Below are 18,134 nucleotides of genomic sequence, written 5' to 3' on the forward strand. Positions count from 1 at the left end.
TTTGGAAAAAAAAATATTTTTTTAGTTACTTTGGAAAAAAAAATATTTTTTTAGTTACTTTGGAAAAAAAAATATTTTTTTAGTTACTTTGGAAAAAAAAATATTTTTTTAGTTACTTTGGAAAAAAAAATATTTTTTTAGTTACTTTGGAAAAAAAAATATTTTTTTAGTTACTTTGGAAAAAAAAATATTTTTTTAGTTACTTTGGAAAAAAAAATATTTTTTTAGTTACTTTGGAAAAAAAAATATTTTTTTAGTTACTTTGGAAAAAAAAATATTTTTTTAGTTACTTTGGAAAAAAAAATATTTTTTTAGTTACTTTGGAAAAAAAAATATTTTTTTAGTTACTTTGGAAAAAAAAATATTTTTTTAGTTACTTTGGAAAAAAAAATATTTTTTTAGTTACTTTGGAAAAAAAAATATTTTTTTAGTTACTTTGGAAAAAAAAATATTTTTTTAGTTACTTTGGAAAAAAATATATTTTTTTAGTTACTTTGGAAAAAAATATATTTTTTTAGTTACTTTGGAAAAAAAAAAATTTTTTTAGTTACTTTGGAAAAAAAATATTTTTTTAGTTACTTTGGAAAAAAAAAATTTTTTTTAGTTACTTTGGAAAAAAAAAATTTTTTTTAGTTACTTTGGAAAAAAAGTTACTTTTTTAGTTACTTTGGAAAAAAAAATCTTTTTTTAGTTACTTTGGAAAAAAATATATTTTTTTAGATACTTTGGAAAAAAAAAAATTTTTTTAGTTACTTTGGGAAAAAAAATATTTTTTTAGTTACTTTGGAAAAAAAAATTATTTTTTTAGTTACTTTGGAAAAAAAAATATTTTTTTAGTTACTTTGGAAAAAAAAATATTATTTTAGTTACTTTGGAAAAAAAAATATTTTTTTAGTTACTTTGGAAAAAAAAATATTTTTTTAGTTACTTTGGAAAAAAAAATATTTTTTTAGTTACTTTGGAAAAAAAAATATTTTTTTAGTTACTTTGGAAAAAAAAATATTTTTTTTAGTTACTTTGGAAAAAAAAATATTTTTTTAGTTACTTTGGAAAAAAAAATATTTTTTTAGTTACTTTGGAAAAAAAAATATTTTTTTAGTTACTTTGGAAAAAAAAATATTTTTTTAGTTACTTTGGAAAAAAAAATATTTTTTTAGTTACTTTGGAAAAAAAATATTTTTTTAGTTACTTTGGAAAAAAAAAAAATGTTTTTAGTTACTTTGGAAAAAAAAAAAATTATTTAGTTACTTTGGAAAAAAAAAAATTTTTTTAGTTACTTTGGAAAAAAAAATAATTTTTTAGTTACTTTGGAAAAAAAAATATTTTTTTAGTTACTTTGGAAAAAAAAATATTTTTTTAGTTACTTTGGAAAAAAAAATATTTTTTTAGTTACTTTGGAAAAAAAAATATTTTTTTAGTTACTTTGGAAAAAAAATATTTTTTTAGTTACTTTGGAAAAAAAAAAATTTTTTTAGTTACTTTGGAAAAAAAAATATTTTTTTAGTTACTTTGGAAAAAAAAATATTTTTTTAGTTACTTTGGAAAAAAAAATATTTTTTTAGTTACTTTGGAAAAAAAAAAGATGTTTTAGTTACTTTGGAAAAAAAATATTTTTTTAGTTACTTTGGAAAAAAAATATTTTTTTAGTTACTTTGGAAAAAAAAATATTTTTTTAGTTACTTTGGAAAAAAAAATATTTTTTTAGTTACTTTGGAAAAAAAAATATTTTTTTAGTTACTTTGGAAAAAAAAATATTTTTTTAGTTACTTTGGAAAAAAAAATATTTTTTTAGTTACTTTGGAAAAAAAAATATATTTTTAGTTACTTTGGAAAAAAAAATATTTTTTTAGTTACTTTGGAAAAAAAAATATTTTTTTAGTTACTTTGGAAAAAAAAATATTTTTTTAGTTACTTTGGAAAAAAAAATATTTTTTTAGTTACTTTGGAAAAAAAAATATTTTTTTAGTTACTTTGGAAAAAAAAATATTTTTTTAGTTACTTTGGAAAAAAAAATATTTTTTTAGTTACTTTGGAAAAAAAAATATTTTTTTAGTTACTTTGGAAAAAAAAATATTTTTTTAGTTACTTTGGAAAAAAAAATATTTTTTTAGTTACTTTGGAAAAAAAAATATTTTTTTAGTTACTTTGGAAAAAAATATATTTTTTTAGTTACTTTGGAAAAAAATATATTTTTTTAGTTACTTTGGAAAAAAAAAAATTTTTTTAGTTACTTTGGAAAAAAAATATTTTTTTAGTTACTTTGGAAAAAAAAAATTTTTTTTAGTTACTTTGGAAAAAAAATAATTTTTGTAGTTACTTTGGAAAAAAAAAAAATTTTTTAGTTACTTTGGAAAAAAAAAATTTTTTTTAGTTACTTTGGAAAAAAAGTTACTTTTTTAGTTACTTTGGAAAAAAAAATCTTTTTTTAGTTACTTTGGAAAAAAATATATTTTTTTAGATACTTTGGAAAAAAAAAAATTTTTTTAGTTACTTTGGGAAAAAAAATATTTTTTTAGTTACTTTGGAAAAAAAAATTATTTTTTTAGTTACTTTGGAAAAAAAAATATTTTTTTAGTTACTTTGGAAAAAAAAATATTTTTTTAGTTACTTTGGAAAAAAAAATATTTTTTTAGTTACTTTGGAAAAAAAAATATTTTTTTAGTTACTTTGGAAAAAAAAATATTTTTTTAGTTACTTTGGAAAAAAAAATATTTTTTTAGTTACTTTGGAAAAAAAAATATTTTTTTTAGTTACTTTGGAAAAAAAAATATTTTTTTAGTTACTTTGGAAAAAAAAATATTTTTTTAGTTACTTTGGAAAAAAAAATATTTTTTTAGTTACTTTGGAAAAAAAAATATTTTTTTAGTTACTTTGGAAAAAAAAATATTTTTTTAGTTACTTTGGAAAAAAAATATTTTTTTAGTTACTTTGGAAAAAAAAATAATTTTTTTAGTTACTTTGGAAAAAAAAATTTTTTTTTAGTTACTTTGGAAAAAAAAATTTTTTTTTAGTTACTTTGGAAAAAAAAATTTTTTTTTAGTTACTTTGGAAAAAAAGTTACTTTTTTAGTTACTTTGGAAAAAAAAATCTTTTTTTAGTTACTTTGGAAAAAAATATATTTTTTTAGATACTTTGGAAAAAAAAAAATTTTTTTATTTACTTTGGGAAAAAAAATATTTTTTTAGTTACTTTGGAAAAAAAAATATTTTTTTAGTTACTTTGGAAAAAAAAATATTTTTTTAGTTACTTTGGAAAAAAAAATATTTTTTTAGTTACTTTGGAAAAAAAAATATTTTTTTAGTTACTTTGGAAAAAAAATATTTTTTTAGTTACTTTGGAAAAAAAAATATTTTTTTAGTTACTTTGGAAAAAAAAATATTTTTTTAGTTACTTTGGAAAAAAAAAAAAATTTTTTAGTTACTTTGGAAAAAAAAATTTTTTTTAGTTACTTTGGAAAAAAAAAAATTTTTTTAGTTACTTTGGAAAAAAAATATTTTTTTAGTTACTTTGGAAAAAAAAATATTTTTTTAGTTACTTTGGAAAAAAAATATTTTTTTAGTTACTTTGGAAAAAAAAATATTTTTTTAGTTACTTTGGAAAAAAAAATATTTTTTTAGTTACTTTGGAAAAAAAAATATTTTTTTAGTTACTTTGGAAAAAAATTTTTTTTTTTAGTTACTTTGGAAAAAAAAATTTTTTTTTAGTTACTTTGGAAAAAAAAAAATTTTTTAGTTACTTTGGAAAAAAAAATTTTTTTTAGTTACTTTGGAAAAAAAAATTTTTTTTAGTTACTTTGAAAAAAAAAAATTTTTTTAGTTACTTTGGAAAAAAATATATTTTTTTAGTTACTTTGGAAAAAAATATATTTTTTTAGTTACTTTGGAAAAAAATATATTTTTTTAGTTACTTTGGAAAAAAAAATATTTTTTTAGTTACTTTGGAAAAAAAAATATTTTTTTAGTTACTTTGGAAAAAAAAATTTTTTTTAGTTACTTTGAAAAAAAAATATTTTTTTAGTTACTTTGGAAAAAAAAAATATTTTTTTAGTTACTTTGGAAAAAAAAATATTTTTTTAGTTACTTTGGAAAAAAAAATATTTTTTTAGTTACTTTGGAAAAAAAATATTTTTTTAGTTACTTTGGAAAAAAAAATATTTTTTTAGTTACTTTGGAAAAAAAAATATTTTTTTAGTTACTTTGGAAAAAAAAATATTTTTTTAGTTACTTTGGGAAAAAAAATATTTTTTTAGTTACTTTGGAAAAAAAGTTACTTTTTTAGTTACTTTGGAAAAAAAGTTACTTTTTTAGTTACTTTGGAAAAAAAGTTACTTTTTTAGTTACTTTGGAAAAAAAATTACTTTTTTAGTTACTTTGGAAAAAAAAAATTTTTTTTAGTTACCATGGAAAAAAAAAATTTTGTTTAGTTACTTTGGAAAAAAAAATATTTTTTTAGTTACTTTGGAAAAAAAAAAAAATTTTTAGTTACTTTGGAAAAAAAAATATTTTTTTAGTTACTTTGGAAAAAAAATATTTTTTTAGTTACTTTGGAAAAAAAAATATTTTTTGTTACTTTGGAAAAAAAAATATTTTTTTAGTTACTTTATAACTAAATAATTGTTGACTTGGTAGATTTTAAAACTGCACAGTTCACGTATGAGGTCAAAAACAAATGAGTCCCTGAAAGTATGCAAAAGTTGTTTAAAATGAGAAAAGTCAATGTGATTTTCGACAAATGTGCAAGTTTCTTTATGGAAAAGCTAGTGAGGAACTAGATGTGAGGCACACTATATAAATTTAAAGAAATCTTTAAACACAATTTACAAATTTAATAATGTAAAAGAAGAAAATGTCTGGCATTATGCAAAAAGGTGTCAAACTAAATTTTGCTGTTGCATTATTTTCTTTGCGGAACTAAACAGACGGAATAATATCAGTGCAATGTCGTAGGCACACAAAAGACAAACAAAACAATTAACACTTTACAGCTTTTTTGAGAGAAACAAGCAATTTTTAAATACCACTTCTGGTTAGTTTCAACTGTACTGCTCCTCGATGAGTGCATTTTGCCAATACACGTACCTGATTGGCATAATGAGTCATCAATAAGTTTTAACGACCAATTAAAAGCATTTTGGACACTGATTTGGACACTGATTTGTATATCCTGCAAGCCACAGCAGCAGTGTTTTTATCTACAACGTGTTATTATTTATATAAACCTTTCTCGAGCTTCCAGAATGCTAGAATAAAGAAATGTTGACAAACTCCACGAGTTGTTCACATTGACTGACATTGAATCTATCCCCCTGCAAATGTATGACAGGAGGAATTGTTTTTAATTTCATGAACACATGGATTGTTCCAGCAATATCTCTGTGGCAGCAATCCCCACAACTACCCCTCCAAATGTGTTGTTGCTGTCTCCGTAATCACTCCCGGCTTGTTTCAGAAGTTGAGGATCATACGTGAGCAAGAACACACGAAGCCCTTTTTGCTTACTGTTATAAAACAGGGGAATTTGACATGTAATGGTTTTCCAATCCTTCCTAATGAGGATCAGGGGTTGTTGGGAGGGATGCTGGAGTTAAAGACTGAAACAAACACTGGTGGTCCCTCAGAACTCGGCAGTGCCGGAGAGAGAGGTCTGCACATTTCAAGACTCTGTGAGTCATATGTGTTCTACAGACAAACTGTAGAAGAGATTGTTTTAAAAACTAAAATGCGAATGCGCCTTGCACCTCAGAAGAGCAGGTTTTGACTGGGTGAAATGGGCTCTGCACTGACATGCATGCAAATGTTGCATGTTGTGTAAATCCTCTTCTCTCTAACTCACCTACACAGGAGCGGTGCACCTGGAAAATGCAGTTTCGGTAAAGCCTATTCGAGGTGAGTTACTGCGTCTGGTCGTTCATCATTGTGAGGAAAGAAGGAAGTCAACCTCACAGTTGGAGGAAGGACTGCTGAGCTTCCCTCTGATCAAGTTCTCTTAGTCTGAAAGATGTCAACTGCCACCGCAGACAGTGTAGGAAGAGGAACCAAACCCTCTGAAGCGTCAAAGGATCATAAAAAGGTAAGCAGCCGTCAGTATGCTTTCCAATTAAGGAAGGGAATATCTCAAAACATCCCCTGTTCTAAAAAAAGTGACGATTCCTTTTCCCAGAATCATTGCTGATATCAAAACAGAATTCACATAATTATGTAAAGATATTCAAATACGAAGAACATCATATTACAGTGTATTGCACTGGACTTATCTACCTCCTAAATATGTATGAGACTGAGAATACAACCTCTCAGTATATTTCATACTATAAGACAGGAAAGCATTTTTTTGTTCAGAAATGTGAAGAGGGAAAAAAATCTTTCATTTCCTGGTATGAGAGCTCCAAAGAGCAACACCACACCTGCAGCTCAGTGATGTTTTTGTTGGTCAGTTATGTAACAGCTGTTTAGTGATGGAGGGGAAAGAGCGGTGGTGAAAGAGATGATTGGGTTGATTCTCTTCAGTTTCAATTTGTTGGAGGGAAATTACTTTACAAGATCAATGGAAAATGTCACGTACTGTACTTTTTTGTATCTAGCAATACTATATTAGGTGCCTCATGCTTTGGTCAAATTGTCTTCGTTTTAAAGTACTTTTCTGTTGTTGTTATCAGGGGCTTCTTGTCGACTTATTACCATCAAAACATTTGATTCTCTCTTAACAAATTAATTTATTAATTATCACAAATGTTTTTTTGTTTTGTTCTAGGAATGTAGATGTCAGTTTGTTTGTCAGTCCACCACTTTGGTCTAGACTGAAATATCTCAGCAGCTATGGATAAGGCCCACTATTGAAGGCTGGGCTCACATGATGAGCAACACAGCAACAAGCTACGAGTCATGTTCAATAGAAGCCGGTGACATGAAGCTACAAACTGACGCCCGGAAGGTTTAGTTTGTGGCGTGACACGTCACAAAGTTGAGCTGATCTCAATTGTCAATAGAAGAACGAGTTCATTCCTTTTTTTCAAACAAATATGTTTTCCCATTCAGCCCACGGCAGCTGCCCTGAAAGGAGCCATTCAGCTGGGTATTGGTTATGCTGTGGGAAACCTCAGCTCTAAATCGGACAGAGATGTTCTCATGCAGGACTTCTCTGTGGTGGAGAGCGTGTTCCTGCCCAGGTAGGCCTCTCATTTTTACACTTTTTTTTTTGTTCAGTGGTATCTAGACATTCAGAGAGTCTGGTTGTATTTGGTGAGGTTTTGAAATATCTGTCCCTGGTTCACCACAGCGAAAAAGAGGGGAATGTTGTTGTGTTTGTACGGCTGGAAGAATTGCAAATGTTTTTAAATGATTTCCTATAGTTTTCAACAAAGAGCAATTTTTACATTTACAAAAGGAAAGACAAACTTATCTTAACCTAAACAAATACTTTGTCATGCTTAATTTTACAGGTTCCTTTTCAGGAAATTATTAAGATCCTATGGGATCCTTAAAATAATATATGACCAACTATTTAACAAGCTTAATTAATTGCATGAATATATACAGATGTAACAAGCATGCATACGTTTGTCTTAATGTTAAGAAATGAAGGAAGTCACTTCTTTGGAAGTTTACAACCGGATTACCGTGCTTGTGGTTTGGTAGATAACCACACATTTCAGCAACTGGTCTTTTTCACAGCATTTTGACATCACACGTCGGTGTTACTAATAGCATTAACAATGGCTCTGGTCTATTCAAGTGTCCCAGTAAGCCATGACAGTGTGAAAGTGAGCCAGCATGAACAATAGCAGGACCCTGAAACTGAAGAAGCTGAGTGTAATTTATCCATCATTAATCATATCATCATCATATCATCTGTGCCATGTGAAAATATCGTCTGTGAAAAAGGCCTTTTTGTTGCAAACAGCTACTGATCTGTTATTGTGCACTGATATGTGTTTATTAGGGGTGTAACGGTACACATACTCGTATTGAACCGTTCGGTACGAGGCTCACGGTTCGGTACGCATGACGAACCGAATACGTTTGAATAAAAGAAAAAAGAAAAAATAATAATTTCATTTTTATTTTTTAAAAACCTTTATTTAACCAGGTAGTCCCATTGAGATTAAAAGTCTCTTTTGCAAGATGTAAGTAACAATACAAGATGTAAGCAAGATGTAAGTAACAACACTACATAACATTAAGGAGCAGTTTTTGTTTTTTATGCTTATGTGTTGCTAAGAAGACACCCCAGAAGATGGGTCACTCGGGTATAGTTCCATCATTGTTCAAAGTCAAAGAATAACTTCATGATGTTAGTTGTAATGAATAAATATATTTTAAAATCAAGTACATTTCTCTGGCATTTATAGTTTTCTACTGTACCGAAACGTACCGAACCGTGAATTTTGTGAACCGTTACACCCCTCGTGTTTATTTTCCTATAACGTACACACGTATATTGTTCTGTTGTCCAGTGAGGGCAGCAACCTGACTCCAGCACACCACTACCCAGATTTCCGTCTGAAAACGTACGCACCGCTGGCCTTTCGCTACTTCAGAGAGCTGTTTGGCATCAAGCCAGACGACTATCTGGTCAGTGTGGAAATTCACAGCTTCATTCTGATTCAGCACGATGTGGCGGAAGATTCTGTTGATGCCATTGCAATACTTTTTCCTGCTAAGACTGTTGCATCATTCTGAATTGCAGTACTCCATGATTAATGAGCCACTGATCGAGCTGTCCAACCCCGGCGCCAGCAGTTCCTGGTTCTACCTCACCAGCGACGATGAGTTCATCATTAAGACGGTGCAGCACAAAGAGGCCGAGTTCCTGCAGAAGCTGCTTCCTGGTTACTACATGGTGAGTTCCTCAAACACAAACTCTCTCTCTCTCTCTCTCTCTCTCTCTCTCTCTCTCTGTGTTGACATGCACACTAGCGTATATTTTTAGCAAACATGCTGAAAGTGACATTTCGGACATAAAGGTGCACTGTGGCACAGAAGGCTCCATGATACAAGTCACATATTATGGGGATTCCACCCCCGCCTGACACCAACTTATATCTTCAAACTTTCCATGTTTTTGGAATAACAGTCATCACATTATAACCTAAAACATTTTATTCTATACTTATCACGTCATAAATAGTATATTTGTGTGTAAAAAAATATCTTTTTAAAATGCTCAACCTTTCACGTTGTGACGTGATACTGCCAATGATGTGCTTTTGTAGTGAAAACTCGTTCCTTCCATTTGTTTGCACATTGCTCCGTGCCTTTGTGTGGTAGCACCGGCAACTGTCGATCAACGGAAAAGCATGAAAGCCGCTGCAGGAATATGTATCACATGTGCATCTTCTTCTTCTTGCACAAACAAGGCTACTAATGGTCAAAACACACTGCACAGGGCACCTCTAAAGTGAGAGACAAATGTAAAAACTTTTCCTCCCACCAACAACATTTCAAATAATTGTCAACTTTCATGTCACCTAAATGCAGTTTGACTTGATTACAAGCCAAACAATAGCATGAGTAATGTCTTTACATTTCTATTGAACATGTTATCCTGAAAGTCTCTTTCTTTGTTCTTGTAGAATCTGAATCAGAATCCGAGGACGTTGCTGCCCAAGTTCTACGGCCTCTACTGCATCCAGTCCAGCGGCGTCACCGTCCGCGTGGTGGTGATGAACAACGTGCTGCCGCGCGCCATGAAGATGCACTACATGTACGACCTGAAGGGTTCCTCGTACAAACGACGCGCCTCACGCAAAGAGCGCGTCAAATCCTCGCCCACGTTCAAAGACCTGGACTTCCAGGAGATGCACGAGGGCCTGCACTTCGACCCGGACACCTACAGTGCCCTGATGAAGACCCTGCAGAGGGACTGCCGGGTGTGTTCACGTCACCATCTTATATCTATTAGCAGTAGGGGTGGGGGGGGGGGGGGGGGAATCGATACAGCATAGAATCGTGATATTTTGCGTGCCGATATTATATCGATACACGGACGCCAAGTATCGATACTTTATTCGATAAACTATTTAAAAACCAGTCCACTAGATGGTGCTGAGTTGTTTTCTGGTGAGGTCAGCAGAGGTGCCGGGTCTGCGTGCGTGATTGGTAGGAAGTTGGTCGAAACAAAGATGGAGACATCAGAGAAAGAACTCAGATAAAACATGTTGCTGACACAGCTTTCCTTTGGGGACATAATTTGAAGTTGAAAAAAGTAATAAATCGCAATATATGTTATCACAATACTCAGAATATCGCAGTATCGTGAAAGTATCGTGATAATATCGAAGTATCGCGATAATATCGTATCGCGAGATCTCTGGCGATTCTCACCCCTAATTAGCAGTAGGTCATGATGTTGGTTTTCTGGGTAATGTCTGGTCCGTTCAAAGTGTCATCATATTTCAGCAACAGTGCAGAGTGTCTCAGAATCTGTCGCCACAAGAAATAGAATTTAGTATGGGTGGTTTTTCAACATGTACGCACAGCATACTGTATTGTGTCCAAGTACAAGATTGTTACAAAGAGTCCAAAAGGAAAGCTCAATACAGTAGTTTCATAACAGTGGGTTTAAATCTCTCAGCCTGAACTGTATTCGGCCAGTGATCAGGGCACCACTCCGCTCCCTTAGAAATACACAAAGTGGCCCGTCTGGGGTGTAACATGCTCTTATTGGGTCTCTTTGCATGACCTCAGTTACTGTATTAGGTAACACGGTGGAAAGTAAAGGCCTCTTTGTTTACAGGAGTTACTTCGTGACATCAGTGTTTAGTCAGAGGGATTGAGGATTATGTTGTGTTGTACTTTTGGTTTGCAGATCAAGGTTTAGTCCTTATAATTTGGACCAGCTTAGGTGTGGGACAGGTCAATATAAAGCTTGTTTAAGGTCAGAGGTCACGCTTGATGAGCTGTATCCCACACCTTCTGTATCCCATACTATTTTGTATGTCAGAAAAAGATTTAGTGTGTCTCAATACATAGTATGCCAAATGCAGAATGTCAAAAATAACAGGATATCCTTCTGCATCCTGTTGCATTCTGCAGTTTACCAGCATGCTTTTCTGGCTATTCTGACCCACAACCCTTGTTGCAGTGAGTATATGAGCAAGAGGGCATATACTAAATCTAACCATAAACATATGTGGTATTTTCTCACTGAAATGGACGTCATTATGCGTACTAAATATGTTTGATGCTGCCTTTGAGAGACAGCTCGAGGATATTCTGACTAACAAAAAAACAAGCATTCAAATTACTTGTTAATGAAACGGGACAGGTTTGTCAGCCCCATTATGACTTTTTTGTGTTTACTTTTGCTTCCGTCCACTTTCCGTCTCTCGCCAGGTCCTCGAGAGCTTTAAGATCATGGACTACAGTCTCCTGCTGGGGATTCACGTTTCAGACCGGAAGCCGCTGAGCAGAGAAAGCCGATGTGACAGCAGGAAGGGACAGAAAGTCCTCTACTCCACCGCCCTCGAGTCCATCCAGGGGAACGCGAAGGCCCCCGAACCGGTGGCTGATGACGACACGTGAGAAAATGTGTTTCCTGTGTAAACACCATTCCTCTGCTTTTTTTTGGGGGGCACGTAATACAGAAAAATACAGTTTTTTTAACATCACATTTCTCAGTTTGGTTTCATATCAGGGTTCTTTATGCAGCTACCTGAAAGCTATTTTTGGTAACAGTCTGCTTACACGCTTACAAACATATGGAAAGGTGTGTTTGACAGTGTGAAGTAAAGTAATATGCTTTAAAAACTTTCCAAACATTTAACTGTTGTTAAAGTTTGTATGAGGTCGGTCTCTTCTTCTGCTCTTTCTTCTGTTCTCTTACACAAACTGCTCTCCCATGAACAAAAGCTCACTGTTGAGAAGTTTGCCACAATAGTGTGATCCGGTCCAATTTGATTATGGGGATGATTTACCTGCTGACAGCATTATAGCTGTATGAATTATATAAATGTGTACTGTTAACTATTTCACCAAAATGAGAAAATTATACATTCCATGATGTTTCTGTTTTGTCATCAACTCATCTTTCTTTTTCTTCAGATTGGGTGGAATTCCTGCCAAAAATAAAGATGAGAACCTTCTCATCTTTTTAGGAATCATCGACATCCTTCAGTCCTACAGGTGAGCTCACACTGTACACACCTTTAGTCTTCATTTATTCATGTGGCCACTGGTTTTCAGTTATGTATTCATGTGCACGGACACATTTGTTCATTTGGACACGTTTTTTTGAACCAATTGTAATATTTAAATGAAATCACATTCAAATGTGTAAAATATTTCGTTTTGCCGAATTTAAGTATTCTGTATTCAACAATTAATTAGAAATAACATTGTAAAATGTTTTAAATGCTTTTAATCTATTCATTATTAAATCTTCAAGGTTCATCAAGAAGGTGGAACACTCCTGGAAAGCTCTTGTACATGACGGGGTAAGTAACTGCTCATCTGTGTGTTTTTATGTCCATATAACAGCGTTCATGTGTGTGTGTGTGTGTGTGTGTGTGTGTGTGTGTGTGTGTGTGTGTGTGTCTGACGGCATTCTTTGCTTCTCAGGACACGGTGTCGGTTCACAGGCCCAGTTTTTATGCGGACAGATTTTTGAATTTCATGGGCTCGACCGTATTCAAAAAGATTCATCGTAAGTCGCTGAGCGAACACAACTCCTGTATTCTTCGTCCTGCATAAAGTGTGAGATTAGTGAAAAATCTCTCTTTCTTCGTGTCCCTCAGCCTTAAGAGGAGCGTCTTCAAGGAGGAAGAAGAATTCCTTCTATGTGGCAAAGTCTGCCTCTCAGGAGTTTCTGTCCCCACTGAAGGAAGAGAAGAAGGATGAGAAGAAGGCCCATAGCTTGGACAACCTGGATGGAAACTGTAAGCGTATGGAATGCTTTTCATATGATATTCTCGTAGACATTTTTAAAGAGGAGGCTTTGCTTGATTTGCTTATTGATGATTTGCTTCTCACAACAGTTTACAGCTCCTCCAAGCAACCAGATCTCCTTCCGAGAGTTTCTTTTGAGTCCACAGGAAACGATGAGGAGGACATTGAAAACAGGTACGTTACACTTAAGTTCTGTATCTTTTGTCAGATTTCAAAGAATTCACAAAGTTGAGATTGTTTGATTGCTTCACATTCACAAAAAGGCTGGAAGAACTGAGCAGTGACAATATAAAAAACTGTGCAACAGGAAAATACATTCGTTTTTTATTTGCATCCTTTACAGTCTATGCTCATTTCTCTACACGACTAAATATTTTGTGTATTTTGATGCTGCAGTGAAGCCCGGCGAGCCTCCAGTTCAACAATCGCTCTGGACGATCCTCTGCCGTCTCTCAGCGAGAGCCTGCCAGACTCTGAACTGGACGTCTATTTGGTATGAGGTGATTTTAAATACATGGCATTGATCAACATACATCATTCAACCTTCTCCTGTATTACCAGCAGACCCCACAGCAGAGTGGCTGAAACTCCTGGAGTGTTTTGGCTTTGTCTAAGTCATGACATCTTAAACGGAAGCATAAAGTCCTGCGAGCAAATGTTTTAACCTGTATTTCAATTAGACAGAAATTATGAGTTTTTGAAGGCCTGCTGGAAGAACTGATGTTCTAACACTTTCACACTTGAAGCAATAGCCCAACGTGTCTTTTATTTGCTTTCCTACAGAGAGGTAGAGAAGATGGACACCCCTCTCATATTTCTGTGCTGGATATGAAGCTACACAGCAGTCGTTTAGCTCAGCAAAAAGACTGGAAGTAAAGGGGGAAACAGTTAACCAGGTTCCCCTTAAAGGTAAACAAATCTGCCTCTACCAGCACCTCTTTAGTTCAATCATTGTATTTCATTTGTTTAACCTGTACAAAAAACAAGTTTCTGGGAGAACTCATGGTGACAATAAGTCACTGCAATCCCCAAATTCAAATTCTCGCATTTAACTACAACTTGCTGTTTTTACACTTTGTGTTTTTTTACGCATTAAACTCACAAGATATAACTTAATTTGTGAGTTTTCGAGGTGCTGGTAGGTGGATTTTGTGACCATTGGACAGAACCAGACTTGCTGTTTTTCCCTGCTTCCAGTCTTTGTGCTAAGCTAAGCTAACCAGCTGCTGGCTATCAATATCCTCATCTCGGTGCAAGAGAGCAAAACAGCGCATTTCCCAAATTCTCTGACTTTTGCACAACACCATCTGAAATGATCTCGATGAGTTTCCTTTGGGGTGAATAATCAGGTATTTATTAGTATCAGCTCTTCCCTCATTGTGACAGCTCTCACCTGTTTACTTACAATACAATTATCAAATGGTTATTTTTAACATATTAAGATTTTTTTTATTCTTGTAATATTACAACTATATTCTCATAACTTTATGACTTTTTCTCTACAACGTTGAGGACAGTGGGCCTCGTACTTTGTTGCACTAGTGTATTTGGTGACATCATTCATGATGAATCCAGGGGTCACTGGGTGTCTCTGCATTTTCAGCGTCACACAGACTCACCCAGGGAACCCAGCTGGAGTTGAACAGTCGTTTGTGTCCCAGCATCCACAAACTGTCAGCAGCCAATGACACCCATTTTGATTTTGTTATATATATTTTCTTTTGGGAAAAGACAGTTTCTGCCTATGCATCAACAAAAAGCACAGGGGTCCCGATGATGACTCGCATCAGCAGAGGACACTGAATAATCTTTTGCCGCTGTCCCAGCATGCGATTTCTCACGTCTTCCTGGAACTTTCTTCTTCGGTGGTGGTAGCGCTTGGGTACTAGAGGCCCCACTGGCATCCTGTGACGTCAATACTGCATAACCAACCCCAACGGCCCTCAGTCCTTAAGTCTGTGTCAGCCTGAGAAACCTCAGTGAATCCCCTTTTCTACAGCACTTCTCTTACGTAACCACCAAATCCTCATTCGGGCTTATATGAAGCGATTCTTCAGCCCACATTAAGTAGTTCTACTCAGGCGCTGTGGGAAGCCTGCAGATGCTGGACTTAATCTGATCTGAAAGCCTCCGACCAAAAACTAAAGTACAGTGAGGGTTAAAGGGAAATCTAGGCCTTGGACTTCTCTGACAGCCATATGTCTTCTTGACTCTTATTTTTAACTGGTTCCCAGCTGTTTTTAACCTTTAACCAAAAATGACACGCACTTTTCCATTACTGCTGACCCTTTTCCCAAAGTTATCTCAGTGTTTTAAATATCAGAATATGTGTTTCCTTCCTCTCAGGCGGCCACTGGTTTTCAGTTATTTTAGTAAGGTATGAAAATCAACGTGTAAATACATGAAACTTGCTTGAGCATTAATATATATATGATATTCCCTTTGACGGTATCCCATGCATGTCTATGGAAACCATTTGCAGCCTGAAGGGGGAAAGAAATACTTAAAAAAAAAACTCCAACAAAACTTCTGCTGTGCCCGACCCGACTAAACCCAGAGGGCAAAGTTGAGACCAGAACCTGATCCGATGCCTAAAGCTATATTTTTGCTTTATGTCATCTATTACTGACCATTAGCATATTTTAGTTTTGCATGCTACTTTTGTCCTGCACCTTTTCACAACTGGGATTGGATGTGCACACAATCCGCTGTTTTTGCTTTGAATAATTGCGCTGCTAAATCATCCAAAAACAGCTTCTTTGAATTGAATTGTTTGACTCTCCAAATAGAAATAACAATGTCTCTTCAAACATTTTGCCTTGTGTAAATGTTCGAGTGTTAATTAGTTTGACTCGAAACGCCAACTGTTGTGCTTTGGTACCTAAATGACAAAAGGGAACGAATAACCTTTCTTTGTTTTCTAGTGAGGAGCCACCTGGACGTCTGACCTTTGACCTCCCAGTCCCACAGTGTCGAGACATCCGGACCCCACAGCAGTGTAAATGTGACACAAACTACAAGCAGCAACATGTCGATGTCAGTTGCACCACTGTGAGCATCACCTTGTGCCTCTATGACTTCCCTTTTTTAGTCAAAGTACATTATGCCAAATCACTGGCTCTTGATTATAAATGAATAAGAGATGGGGATACAGTCTGTGTTTCTGTGTGTTAAGCTCACTGAACCACTGTATTAATATAAAACACTAAGATGCCGTTTCATCTCTTGTTATTTGCACTTTGCTGCTAATTTAACAGTGCTAACAAAGAAAATTGAGTTTGACCTCCCCTCTTGGATGTCTGAATTGCCGTGCAAATGTTCTCAGCGGCTGGATCCCTGAGGAAATAGATTGTCTTGTAACTTAATCAGCTACGGGGAAAAAATAATTCTGTCATTTTTAAATCATACAATTACATGGAGTCGATTTGAGATCATTCAGGAGTCAGGAATCCGAATGAAAGATTCTTCTGTCGAGGCATTCAAATATGAGTAAAACAGAGTTTATACCCTGATCAACTTTATGTGTAACTCATTTTAGAATCCCAATTTGCATAAAACAACACATTTATATCACAATAGACAATTATTCATTTGTTCTATTTTTAAACTTGTAGAATCCGCTGTGTTCCTGTGTCATTACTAGAGAATGAACATTTCATCTTCACTGGGATTTATTAAAACGAATGCCTGCTTTCAACTCTTTTGAATCCTGGAGGTAAATAATGACCATATTGTACTTTGATCAACTGTCTTCGTTTGGCCTTCAAATGTTTGAAAATCTGTGCTTTTATGTGATTTATAGGCCCACAACTGTATTATAGCAATACTTTGAACTTGTATCTGTGAAATTAATTCATAAATTATGTTCCTATATCTTCACTCTTTTTTGAGAATTAATATTTAGTGTACATGTATTACCCAACAAATCACTGCAGTATCTGTAATGACAATGAAACGCTAACATCAGTTGCCATATTTTATTAAAACACAAGGGGGCACAGAAATGATACAATCATCCTAACTACAGTATGAGGATACATAGGTGGTGAATCTAAGGTTTGCCTGTACTTTGCATTTTACGCACGTGTTTCCTGTCCACTACTGCATACTGTGGATCACATGAGCTCTCTTTGGTTGGCAGGCCGACTGCTTGATAACATTACTGATTCGATTAAATGTAATATATGATGTGTAGATGTCTGTCTCCTCCCGCTGGTGGCTTTACAGAGCAGAGTGTGAAGCCACCACTGCAGGTTTAGAGGATTTAGGTTAATCTGACTTCGATCAAAACATCTGTAGTCGGCACTTAAATTGCGGATTTACATTTTGTGAAACTTAAAACTTTAAAACAAATATAAAAACACATTTTTCTACATGACTGAAGAATTTGTTGAGGGATTTAATTTGTGTATGTTTCTCCTCTGAACCTAGTGTTTCATCAGATCAACTTTTACTCAAATTGACGACATGATACAGTGGCTGGTTTGAGAATCAGAGCTGTTGCCGACTCGAGGTTCACTGTGACAGTGTTACCAGCTTTTACTGGGCTTCTCTGTTGTAGGGTCTGAACCTGAACAGGTTAAACCAGTCAGACCAGCACGGAAATCCGCTTTTGTACCATGGCCATGTATACTACATGAGTAATACAGTAAACAATAGAGTACATGTGTGCGCAGGTGGCACCATTTGGTTAATAAATAGTGCCACTATCAGTGAGTATGTGCATTGGTATTCAAAGTGATTTGTAAAAGAAAAAAAAGAGGAAGGTGAAGAGGAAAGAAAGAAAGAAAGATATTAATTCATTGGCATTCATCATTATCTTTTATCATGTTTATCATTCATTGTTTGAATCAATTGTATTTATGGACTAGAACATTCTTCTTTTATTGCCCATTTAAGGATCAATAAATGAAATACCTTTATTCTAAACAGGTTGTTGACGGTTTATTTTTGTTGTTTTGTTTGTCCAGTTAGATATCAATTAATAAAATGCTTTATAACATCTCACCTGTGGTCCTCTATCTGGGAAACACATGTGAAAACGTCAAATTCTGTCGAGGAAGTGATAATACCACCAGTCCATTTATTATAAAATGTCACCATGACATTTTTTTTGTCGATTTGTTTTATTGTATTTTAATTTTGCGTTGTTGTTGCTGTCATTATTTTCAAATAATATATACGTTTTCGGCCACCCACAACAAGTTATTTATTAATTACTGGTGTTAATTACAGATTCCCCATTAGTCT

At 33.3% G+C, this 18,134-nt stretch overlaps 1 protein-coding gene across 1 annotated transcript; it reads left to right on the plus strand.

Annotated features, from left to right (window-relative positions):
- Window positions 1-5,997: 5,997 nt before the first annotated feature.
- On the plus strand, window positions 5,998-14,526 carry LOC306792764 (phosphatidylinositol 4-phosphate 5-kinase type-1 beta-like; the record flags this gene model as incomplete). Its single annotated transcript, XM_079290057.1, has 13 exons — window positions 5,998-6,069; window positions 7,035-7,165; window positions 8,453-8,570; window positions 8,686-8,838; window positions 9,572-9,868; window positions 11,334-11,518; window positions 12,042-12,122; window positions 12,385-12,433; window positions 12,558-12,642; window positions 12,734-12,874; window positions 12,974-13,058; window positions 13,281-13,377; window positions 14,488-14,526. The coding sequence occupies 13 exons, from the start codon at window positions 5,998-6,000 to the stop codon at window positions 14,524-14,526; spliced, it is 1,533 nt and encodes a 510-aa protein (XP_079146183.1).
- Between the last annotated feature and the right edge of the window lie 3,608 nt (window positions 14,527-18,134).

Source organism: Melanostigma gelatinosum (genome assembly GCF_949748355.1).
Source record: "Melanostigma gelatinosum genome assembly, chromosome: 18".
NCBI lineage: Eukaryota > Metazoa > Chordata > Actinopteri > Perciformes > Zoarcidae > Melanostigma > Melanostigma gelatinosum.